General features: G+C 45.0%; 1 protein-coding gene across 1 annotated transcript in view; it reads left to right on the forward strand.

Annotated features, from left to right (window-relative positions):
• Nucleotides 1-459: 459 nt before the first annotated feature.
• Nucleotides 460-12066, forward strand: part of LOC119379491 (serine/arginine-rich splicing factor 12) — an 84859-nt gene continuing 73252 nt past the window's right edge. Inside the window, exon 1 of the mRNA XM_037648793.2 lies at nt 460-617. Coding sequence (XP_037504721.1) covers nt 550-617 — 68 coding nt within the window. The 5' untranslated portion in view covers nt 460-549. The remainder of the gene's footprint in view (nt 618-12066) is intronic.

Raw genomic sequence — 12066 nt, forward strand, 5'->3', positions numbered from 1 at the left:
CCCAGGCGTCTTCTTATTGCGATTTGTGCAGCCATAAGCGACGCACGAAGTCGCCATGGCCTCGTAAAATGTTTAACTGCTTTACAAAAGCATGCCACCGTCCCCAAAGACAACTGCGACGGCGGGGCAACGGAGCGCACTCCGTCGTCTGCTTCCGAGTTTTTCCTTTTGCAATATGGCGGCGACCGGCTTCACTTACGGGGGCGCCACCTCCACTCCAGAAGAAATAGTATACAACCTCCTTGACTCTAACGCGTTCCATTTCTCGGACAACATGGGCTAGATGCTGTCCTCTAAGCTGTCAGCCCAGAATTGGAACACAGCCACATTTGCGATTGTCGTCTTTTGTGATCGTTTGAGAATACATCCCCGATCTGATAGAGCAATAGAGTGACAGTGGCCGCTGCAGGTTGCGGCGCTGCAGTCGCTGGTGGTGACGTATAAGCAGGGCCTGAGGGCACTGAGGGGCTGCTGAGGGGGGCAGGCGTCGTCGGCCATATTCATTAGAGGTTCGGTAAAGCGTGGTGGTTGGGCCTAGTGCTAGATACGATGTCCTCGCGGTACTCGCGACCTCCTAACTCCTCACTTTTTATTCGAAACGTGCCTGATGGCACTAGGTACGTATGGGTTTTTTGTGCTCAAGAGATTGCGCCGCATGTGTGCGCTGTATAATTTAAATGTGATTACCTGCTTAGAATACACCGGCTAGGCCTGGTTTGCGCATGTTGATAATGCCATGACTCTAAATTTTGCTTGCTGATCATGTGGTGAATTTGCGAACTTTTATCTGAGGACTTGTGATAATATTTTGGGGGTAGTGTACTTTCATTTAATGTTCATTCGTGCTGCCTTTTTGGGTTAGGCCTAGCCATGTCTTTGTCTCGATTACAGCTAGCCTTGGGTATCGTATTTGCAGTTTGTGTTTGCTTGTAGTAGGGTGTTAATAGTTTGTGTGTGCTTGTAATAGGGTGTTTTAGCGGTGGCGGTTTACCGTACGGTAAGTACGGCTATGGCGTACCGTACGTCGTGGTCGAAACGTAGCTATTTTAATCTGCATGACCTGTTTTAGCCACGCTCATCACGTTACCGTATGTATGAACGCGGTGAGCGAAAATGTTCACGGGTCGGGGTACGTTAACATGGAGCGGTAATCGAAAATTTTAATGTGTGCTGTCGCGATGAAAGGAAACGCGAGCAGCGGAAAGCGTGGCTTTCGGCACAGTGAAACTCCCAACATGCCTTGACTGTCGCTTTCAACCGGCGACACTTTAGCGCTAGAACCTTGCTCCGGCTAGAGTTACTGTACATGCTACCTTTAGGTAGCTATCTAAAGGTAGCATATACAGTAACTCTAGCTCGGGCTGCGCTAACGCACCGCGTATGCGTCCCGAATGCCAGGCATGACTGGCAGAGAAGTACAAGGGCGTCCGCAGAACTTATTGCAGGGGGGGGGGGGTTGAGATCCAGCACTGACAGCTTTCACTGCCGCGACATGACCTGCAAGATTAGTCAGTAGTGTGCAGTGTGCGAAATTGGTTGGAAATAGAGAAGGCCGGGACCTGAGTGTGCTAATCAAGCTGTGTAGCTCATTGCTACCGCATAGAAAAATATCCACAATTCCAGGGAGGGGCAGCTGCCCCCCTTGCACCCCCCTCCGGACGCCCATGGAGATTCAGGGGCGTAGCCAAAGGGGGGGTTGGGGGGGTTCAAACCCCCTCCCCCCCCCGAAATTTTTCAGTTTTGCTTGCGTATATAGGCACGCACACATACAAACGCACGCACGAACACACATAAAGTATGGATGAACCCCCCCCCGAAAAAAATTTCTGGCTACACCCCTGATGGAGAAGTACCAGTACTACAGTATTCCACACAAGGACTTGTGGACACGATAGATGTGGAATCTTTTTTAAAATGCCTTATATACTCGTATAATGGCCGCGGGCTTTTTTCATAGATTTCGGGTGAAAATAGCGGGTGTGGCCATTACATGAATCGAGACTTTTTTTTTTTTTTTCGCGCAGGTTTTCAGCCCTACTTGTCTTAATTGAATGAACTATTCGCTTGTACTGGGAGAAGCGAGAAATAGCCTCTGGCATTTCACGTGGTTGCCAGAATGTTATTCCTCGCCCTCATCCTACTCAGACTGTTCAAGATGAGGTCATCCTTCATACCATTGAACATATCATTGAATTTGTTCGAGATTACCGTGACCTTGAAGCGTTTCTCCAGCGAAATAAACCCCACCTCGCGCGGCATGTGGAAAAAAAATGGGGATGCTTATGGAATAGACACTGGAAACCTACAGAATGGACGAGCAGCGAAAGGCGGGCTAGTTGGTACATAACTCAACAAAGATGACACGAGGACGGCTGCCCGCATCAGCGCCCGTCCTCGTGTCATCATCCTTCGTCCTGTGCTTGCACTGTTGCTCCATTTTTTTTTTTTTTACCTTCAAAAGTTGCAAGCAGGAAATTGCTAAAAAGATCTATGATGATTCTCGTGGTAGCGCTCAGGTTTAAACCTTTGAGGGTCTATTTTTCTCGTGGAATGCGTCCCCCCAGTGTGTATTTTTTTATTGCTGAATTAAATTCTTCAAACGAATCTAGTTTAGAAAAAAAGATTGTCTATAATTCATGCCTGCCAACTCTCCCGAATTGTCCAGAAGACTCCCGAATTTTGACATAATCTCCCGATTGTGCGAATGCTATCTCGATCACCCGAAAAGTGGTCGAAAAGTGAAAAACATTTGCGTCTGTCTGTTTTGGCACCCGTTCCACGCATACTTTGGGCAGGAAGCGTTCATGCAAGTTCTTTGAGAGTGTCTGCGTTGATGCGACGTGTTGTCAGTTTGAAACCTGTAACAACGCCCGCAACTTCAGATCGCGAACTGCCAATGATGGTCGATTGGTTGAGTGGAAGGGGGGCGTGCGCGCCACGGCGGCGGCACCGATCGAGGCGGCCGTGTGAGCGCGGAAATGTTTTGTGGGGGACCTCCGCAAGCATCGCTAGCTACCACCACTGTAAACAGATCTTTCATGAGCACGGCAGGCAGACATCTTTCTAGAGGAGGCGTTTGAAGCACGACCGTGTTTGAAGGAAGTTCAAGCGCAATTTGTCCGCTAGGCCTACGCCGCATGCCTAGGCGTCAGTTGTGTTTGTTTCGTGGTTGTGGGGGTTGCGAGTTTCCCCGAGTTTAGTTGGGAGGTAGATGGAGGACAGGTGTCAAAAGCAAAGAAGAAGTACTTGCATGCGTACTCGTACACAGCTGAGTTTGTGTGCTTTGTGACTTGACGGAAAGGTGGCTGTGATGTAAGGGTACAGTGGCTCGAATAGTGTAGTAAGGGTGTCGCACGGCGGGAAGGCCGATATAAAGGTGCGCATTGCTAGCCTCAGCACAGCAGCAGTTCATGCTGTGGCACATCGGCACCTTTTTCCAAAAGAGCTGCGAAGACAGTTCGATTCGCGCAGTATGCCTATTCACGGGATTTCTTGTGGAACACAACTTGCCGCTAAGCGTTAGTGATCTCGCAGGACCGTTTTGTTGGAAAATGGGAACCAGGTCTCCTCACAAGTAAACAAGTTTGGTTCCCTTCACTACAAAAACAAGTAGAGTTTCTCATGATAAAAGAACAAAGCAGCTCAAAATAAACATCCTAACCCCTGTCTTATGTCAGTCTCAGTAATTTCCGATATGCAAAAACAAAGACCCCCCCCCCCTGCGGTCTCCCGAATTTTCATGCCGCTAGGTTGGCAGGTATAATTTTTTTGGGTGACTAAAGTGAATTAAAAAATTTGTGTTACGATTATGGTTTATTAGTAACAGTAAGGTAAATTCTAAAAAACTAATACGCCTGTGCAGTTCAGATGTATAAATGCACGAAGTGGGGCTAAAGGGCTCCAAACCACCTCCGATGTTTTTTCAAACATTTCAAGTAAACGCTGCACGCATCGTGTGCAGAATGCTGTCCCGATCGATGCCACACACGTGGCAGCGCTACCAGCCGCAGGCACGCCCAAGAAAGAATCCCTTCTCCTCTCATCGTCTTTCCAGCCTCCCTAGTGACGTGTGTGACGTGAACGTGTTGAATGTGTGATGCGGTATGCAGGCGATGCTGCGATTGGTCGAACAAGAACTTAGGATTTCCGGTTAGTCTGCAGGCAGCTGCCCACGCTCCTTGCTGTTCTTCGCCGTGTTGCCTGCGTGTGCACGCTTGCACAAGCAGGCAACACGGCCCTCCACTGCGGCCCGTAAACACAACTGCCAAATCGCCAGCGTACCAGCACAGTCACACCTAGTGGTCTGATAAGCTGCGCGGGCTGAATCTGACAGTGTTTTGCGGCTGCTTTTACGCATCAGTGTGCGATGCTTGGCTGCAAAAGCGCCGACTGGAAAAACGAAAAGACTGCACGTGTCGCCGTATGGGTCCATCATGTTGGTGATCCTTTGAAGGTGTGCGTGCAACACAGGGTCCATACCGACACGATTCGTGGGAGCACTGGCTAGCACGGCAACAACAGCTGTTAGCCGAGAAGCATCAGAGTTCAATTGTATGAGTTGCGAAACTTCCCATAGGCTCCATGTATCAAAATCCGGACACGCCATTGGCCAGAATTGCGGGAGTGTGCTGATTTTCGTGTCATCCATTGACCAAAAACTAACTAATAAACGCTCGCATCGACGCCAGCACTGCGTGCGGCGTTTAGCAACTTGTGAGAAGCGCTCGCAGGGAACGGCACTGCGGCGCTATAGTGCCTAGAATATACTGGCTAGTGTGCTGAGCGCGCGCTTTGGCGTGGCCACCGCGCTGATGCCTTCCCACAGTCACCGCATGGCGGCGCTGCGACTCGCTAAGGTCCATCGCGCGTCGGCGGCTCCTGCGCTTGCGGCTGCGTAGCACGGCGCTTTCTGCTGCGAATACAGTGTTCTTCGTTCCTTTTAACACACTCAATCGGAAGAAGGAAATCTTAGCGGCAAATTACTGCCCGCAGAGAATCCTCAACTGGTTGGGCACTACAAAATGACGAAGGTTTCACACGTCCCTCACGGTCGTCTGCTAGCTTTCGCGACACTGTGCTTCACCACCAAAGCGAAGTAGAAAAGTCACAATTAATATACTACGATACACCCAACTTGCCAGTTGAAAACACTCAGCTAAGGTTGACACGTTAGGTGCAAGCAATCGTGTCGTAAGGATGGCTCACGGCAATTTCGATCGCGATCAAGTACGACTCGGATTCTTCGCGGCTACACGTGAACATTCACTGGCGATAGCAGGGTGCTTTGAAGGGCCAGTTAGTACATCTTATTCTGTTGAAAACAGCGCGAAGACGGGACGAAGGCTAAGGAACAGCGCTTGTGTTGTTTGTTATCTTTAGCCTTCATCCCGTTTTCGCGCTGTTTTCAACGCAGATATTTTACTGGAAGTCGATCCAGTCAACTGCAATTCGCACCACTCAGTCGTGGTCATATTTTATCATATTAGCGGCGCGTCACACTCGGTATATATGATGCACCATCATGGACTTGCAGAGTGTAATATGCGCCGAGGTAGTCGGATCGGTGGCTACGATAATTTTCGCGAGCAGATATTTGACTCGGAGCAGGTCGACAGTAATCGCAAATTCCCGTGTAACGGTAGTATTACACAAATACACTAATATTTCTTGCAGACATTATGACACTAGTTTTTGCACATTGTTCGCTTTCAAAAACAGGATGAATATTGCACACCCAGTGCTGCAGATATCAGCATAGGCCCCATACTCGGATCGGTTGTTTCGATGTTTCTGCAGTTCAGCTGTGGCCACTGCATTGTTGTATCTACATGAGCAAGTCTGTAGTTAACAGAGCATCGTTTATACGCAAATGTAGGGTGGGGTGGGGTCACTTTCACTGTTCTGCGTTTTCCAGCATGGCATCCGTATTTTCTAGACCACATGCCATGAACACAAGCCAGTCTGCATTTTATCTGAAAGGTACTACTCACTTCACAAAAAAACAAAAACAAAAAAAAACACATTACGAATGTGTCTGGAGCTTGAATTTCATTTTAACAGAAGGTAACATAAGTGCAAAGAAACCGAACAGGGGTCATTATAGTCAAGATCGACATCTCAGTTAGATAATTTCATTAGTCTAGCATTGTGATTAGCTGAAATATTCCCTGAAAAAATCAAGCGCGAGGCACCTTTGTGAATATGGGCTTTTGTTTTTAACCGCAATGAACTAACAGTTTAAGGCCGGATGAGACTTCCTTTGGTAAAAAAAAATTCAATTTTGGGATTTCAAAATTACCTGATACAACATTTCTTTATCTTTCAGAAAATATATCACATTTGGGTACTCACAGTTTCAAAAAGAATTTTAGGTCCTTTTTCTTTGACACATTGACAGGTAATGCTCGCGCACCCCTACGGTATTTCTGCGTTTTTCTCAAAAGAACATTTTTGTAGTTTCTGTACGTTTTTCTTGAGAACTAGTGGGCTTAGAAAACAAAAATTTCCACGTGGTAACTAATGGCATTTACATAACTGGCACTAGAAGCAGTAGCCTATGCGCATTTGTATTTTTTAGTATAAAAAATGAGTCATAAGTGGCAATTTTCATAAATCAACAAACGTAAGAAAACATAACAAATCTAGTTTTTGTTGTACGCTCACAATTTTAGTTCCACTTCTGTAAAGCGTTAGTAGCTACCTTTATGCAAAAGTGCAATGGTCTGCAGTTGGCAGATCTTATTTAAAAAGTACATTAGTAGAAAAATAAACACAAATAAAAAATACTAAAGAATTTCAAACCATTTTTCAGCTTTAATGCAACCTGCGTCCACCTTAAGATACCTCGCAAATTTTAGTCATAGCTTTCATTACCACTGCTGTACAGCCAAGCTTTGAAACTCACTTTCGAAGTTTCACCCCACCTTAATAACTGAGAATATAATCTGACTTTCACTATGGAAAATCCCACTGTTCCACAACTTAACCATCAAATTATCAAACATAAATAATGTTCAAAACACACAACGCACACATAAATGTAAACAAACGCTCAACAGAAGAGACACAATACAAATAGTCATAATACCAGTTCTTAAATCAGCAAAATACAGTGAAAAATGTTAAACGGGCAGGGAAATACTCAAACAACTGCTTAATACAAACATATTAGTGAGAAACCCGATCTGTATTTCAACAGAAAATGTGATAGCCACTCCGACACAGCGGAACGAAGCATGTTTTCTGCCTGCCCTGATGCTTCTCCCGTTGCATCATTACTCTTTGCAGTTCTCATTTACTCGTGCGTACACAAAGGACAGCGCAAACACGATAAAAGCAGCGCAGACGTCACTAAGACAAATTCGGACACGAGGCACTAAAGCTGCGGAGGCCAAACCGGCGCGCGGCCTACACCTTTGCGACAAGCGTCGCCGCCTGGCGGCGAAAGTTCCGACATCACAGGAGACATTACAAAAGTCACAACAGTGATGCTGTGGGGCGAAAGCAAAAAGCCATTAAGGCTTGACGAAGGCTTTCGCACCATTTGACAACATAGCAACAGCAGCAAGAGATCATCAGTTATTATACAATATCAAAACATGTACTTCAAGGCCATGCCGATTTGCATTTTATTAACACGTTGAAAAACATTTACAGAACGGAGCAGTATAAATGGTTTACTGTAAGAAACTGTTTAAGGTTAGTGGCAGTAAGTAGCTCATCATCTGGCGACCATAGTTAGTACGTGTGTAAGGAATTTTCCAGTCATCGGTGGCTCGTGTGCTATAGGGGCAGGTATAGGGTGTCAAACGCGCTAAATCAGTAAGAAAAGAGTCGTGATTCTTTCGGGAAGTACGATATCGCTTCATTAAAATTGTATTGTATATCTCAGGCATTGGTTGTAAATTAAGGGCTTCGAAAATGGGTTTGGAATGTTCATCGCGAGGAACACCTGTAATTATGCGCACAGCCTTTTTCTGTAATCTATATATTCGGCCTAAGTTCTTTTCCGATGTGGTGCCCCATACTAGATAGCAATAGCTTAATGTAGATAAAAATAGCGAATTATATAGTAAGAGTTTAATTTTTTGTGGCAAGAGAAAACGTAAGCGCGATAAGATACCTACAGTACGAGAAAGTTTAGTATGGACAAACTCAGCCTGATCCTTCCATAGCATGTTTTCGTGAAAAATTACTCCCAGAGTTTTCACTATCGGTTCAATTTTAATAGATTCTGAGCCAATCACTAATGATAAATCGCAGTTTACGGGCTTATTTATTGGACGAAAGAGCACAGATTTTGTTTTTGAGGTGTTTATAATTAGCGAATTTCTTATGCTCCAAATGTGCAGCAGTTTCAAGACACTATTTGCTTTGTCAACTAGTTTATGCAAATCGCAGTCTTTAAAAAATAAGCTGGTATCATCTGCATAAATAATAAATGTTGTATTGTTATCGATGTTTGTCAAGTCGTTCACATACAGATTAAAAAGCAGGGGACCCAGAATACTTCCTTGGGGCACGCCATGTGACAGTTTTTTAAAACTAGATGCGTAGCCATTAATATCTACTTTTTGCTGTCGGTATTTCAAATAGGTTTTTATGACATTTATAAAGTTCCCCCGAAAACCATAGTGTTCTAGTTTTTTAATTAATGTAATGTGGTTGATTCTGTCAAATGCTTTTGAGAAATCTACAAAAATTCCAAGTGTATATATTTCCTTTTCAAATGCATCGAGTATGATTTCTTTTTGCATTAGTAGGGCAGTTTCTGTTGAGCGCTGCTTTGTGAAACCAAATTGAAAAGGCGTCATAATGTGGTGCTTGGTTAAGAATGACACTATTCGTTTATGTAACAACTTTTCAATTACTTTAGAAAATACAGGTAAATAGAAATTGGTCTGTAATTGGTCATGCTATTTTTGTCACCACCTTTGAAAATAATAGAAACTTTGGCTATTTGAAGACGACTAGGAAACGTGCCCAATGAGAAGATTAAGTTAATGATGTATTTTAAAATAGGAGATATTTCATGAATAACATGCTTAACTGGACGGATTTCTAGGCCGTCTACGTCACAACACCTGCTATTCTTCAGTGACATGAAATCTGCCGTAACCTCCTGTGTAGTCACTGGAAATAGAAATGCACTTTCGCCTACTTGCGAACCCATGAATCGCGCAAAATTATTGTCGTGCGAGCTCTCTCCAATAGAGGTAAAGAATTTATTGAAGGCTTCAGCAAGGTCATCACCAGTTAGAACGCGGTTGTCTACAATGAGTTTAGTCGGGTATGTGCTATCATCCGAGTGTGGGTGGAGCAACATGTTTAACTTTTTCCAGATGGCTTCGGACGTTTTGGTTTTTTCAGGGCTGAAAAGGTTGCTAAAATATTCAAGTTTGCTTTTCCTTAATAAAGAGTTTGTAGTATTTCTATGTTTTCTAAATGTCTTCAAGTCTTCTTTGTCTCTAGATATTAGAAATTTCTGGTAAAGTGCATTTTTTACTTTTATAGCTTGAAGGCATTCCGAAGTAATCCAAGGCTTTCTTGCCTTGCGTGGTCTGCGTTTTGCTTTGAGAGGAAAGCACTTGTTGTAGGCTTCACTAAAACGTTCGATGAAAACATTATACGCTGTGTCTGCATCAGTTTCACGGAAAACAGCGTCCCATTTTATCTTGGATATATATGTAGCGAACATATCAATTGTGCTAGGACATATGTACCGGAATGGGGTAGGCGGTGGCTTTGCATCCCTAAGTTGAAGCTTCTTTTGACTTAAAATTGAGTAAACAGGTAAATGGTCGCTAATATGTGTCTTAAGGACACCCGAGCAAAGAGGTGCACTTGTGCTATTTGTTATAATGACGTCGATAAGTGTGCAGGATTGGGCATGAAATCGAGTGGGGTGTTTTATAACATTTTTAAATGCGTTTGATTCCATGATATTGCAAAGTTCAAGACGTTGGGGGCTGGAAGTTAGCATATCAATGTTTAGGTCACCCCCGATAGTAAGATTGTAACCATTTTCATTGACCCACGACAGGAAAGTGTCTAGAAACGTAAGAAAGTTGCACATGTTACATTTGGGGGGGCGGTATACCACAGAAAAAATACCCGAAGAACATTTTACAGTCATAATCTCGTAATCGTCAGTAACCACAGAAAAAGCCTCGAGTATTTCACACTCAAACACATCTTTGACCAGGAGCATAACACCACCACCTAATTTATCACTGCGGTTCAAGAAATACGTGGCATAGCTAGGTATACGAAGAACGTCGGATTCATGGCGATACCAGGTTTCAGTAACCATGATGACGTCAAAGGAGAACTCAAACGATTCAAGCAGTATTGCTATCTCATCTGCCTTGTTTCTGGCTGATTGCGCATTTATATGAAGGTAGGAAATGTGTTTTCTACCAGATACCAATAGGCTCAACTGGTGTGGCGTTAAGCAGTCTGCAGCCATTTTCTTTTTGCCCTGTTTTTCTTCTAGCTTTTTTTTTTTGCTAAAGGATGAAGCTCAACAAATTTAAACAATCTTTTCGAGATCGCTCTCAGTAGTTATTTGAAGCACCCTCGACTTCTCATCCTTTCGCGCAAAAATTTTGCCACCTTTCGTCCAGGCAAATCGCCATTCGGCTTCCTTCTTGCGCGCTACAGTTTGTCCCAGTAGCTTTTTTAACTGTGGGCATAGGTGTTCATTGACGTAGACAAATGTCTTTCCTGGGAAACCAATATCAGCTGTCGTTAAGCGCAACTTTTTCGCCTTTTCCAGAACTGCGTCTCGCTTAGACCGGTTGTTGAACTGCACAACAATATGAGGGCAAGATGCATCCTTAGCAGTCACGCGATGGCAAATTTCTATGTCATCTTCTTTCACTGATTCGCCGACAGCTTCACCAATCTTCTGAACGACCCTGGTCAACCGTTCACCCTCCACGAAAGGAACATTTTTCACTTCAATATTTCGGTTTCGCGAGTACTGTTCTAGGGCGGTAGTCCTACGTTCATTGTTGAGAACGACCTGCTTCAGCTGACTGCAATCAGTCTTCAGAACATCATTTTGAGCCTTTAGCTCACCGTTTTCTTTTTCAAGCCGCGAGCACAGAGCCGAAATTTCTTCAAACTGCTTATTAAAAAAGTCTAGACTTGTTTTCACATCACGTATTTCCTTACGCAGCTCTCTCTCCAGGGCAGTCCGCATTTCGCGAAACTCTTGTTTCAACTCTTTAAAATGTTTTTCCATTTCGGCTGGCGACATCAAAAAACACTATGGCAGCAGCAGCAGCAGAAAGCAACAGAACACTAAGGAAAGAAACAACGATAGTACTGACCTGTAAAAACAATATGCAATGGTTCAGTAGGCTGTGCGCAGATCCGCTGCTGCTGCCAAAGTGTGGTTCAGTACACCCGGAGATGCTCCGAGCTGAACAGCTATCCAGGTGGCGCTCACAGCGGGGCACAACAAAAACACGACCACGATGATCACAGCCGTGCCCTGATATGATACGGGGCGATGCGTCGAGGCTATTTGAAAGGTCAGCAGTCACTCCCACGATGACCACCGTATTTCCCTTGACACGGGGCAGTGCACCGACGACATGCGCTGCGCGTTGAAAAAAGCACACGCAGCGATGAAAAGCGATGTCAACCTCCAAAGCAGCTGGGACGTTCCGTCAAGAACCCACAGCAACAGCAGTGAAGAACTTTAGTACCTGTAAAAACAATATGCAATGGTTCAGTAGGCTGTGCGCAGATCCGCTGCTGCTGCCAAAGTGTGGTTCAGTACACCCGGAGATGCTCCGAGCTGAACAGCTATCCAGGTGGCGCTCACAGCGGGGCACAACAAAAACACGACCACGATGATCACAGCCGTGCCCTGATATGATACGGGGCGATGCGTCGAGGCTATTTGAAAGGTCAGCAGTCACTCCCACGATGACCACCGTATTTCCCTTGACACGGGGCAGTGCACCGACGACATGCGCTGTAAAAACAATATGCAATGGTTCAGTAGGCTGTGCGCAGATCCGCTGCTGCTGCCAAAGTTGGAAGGCATCACCG

Source organism: Rhipicephalus sanguineus, chromosome 1, assembly GCF_013339695.2.
Source record: "Rhipicephalus sanguineus isolate Rsan-2018 chromosome 1, BIME_Rsan_1.4, whole genome shotgun sequence".
In the NCBI taxonomy this organism is placed as follows: domain Eukaryota; kingdom Metazoa; phylum Arthropoda; class Arachnida; order Ixodida; family Ixodidae; genus Rhipicephalus; species Rhipicephalus sanguineus.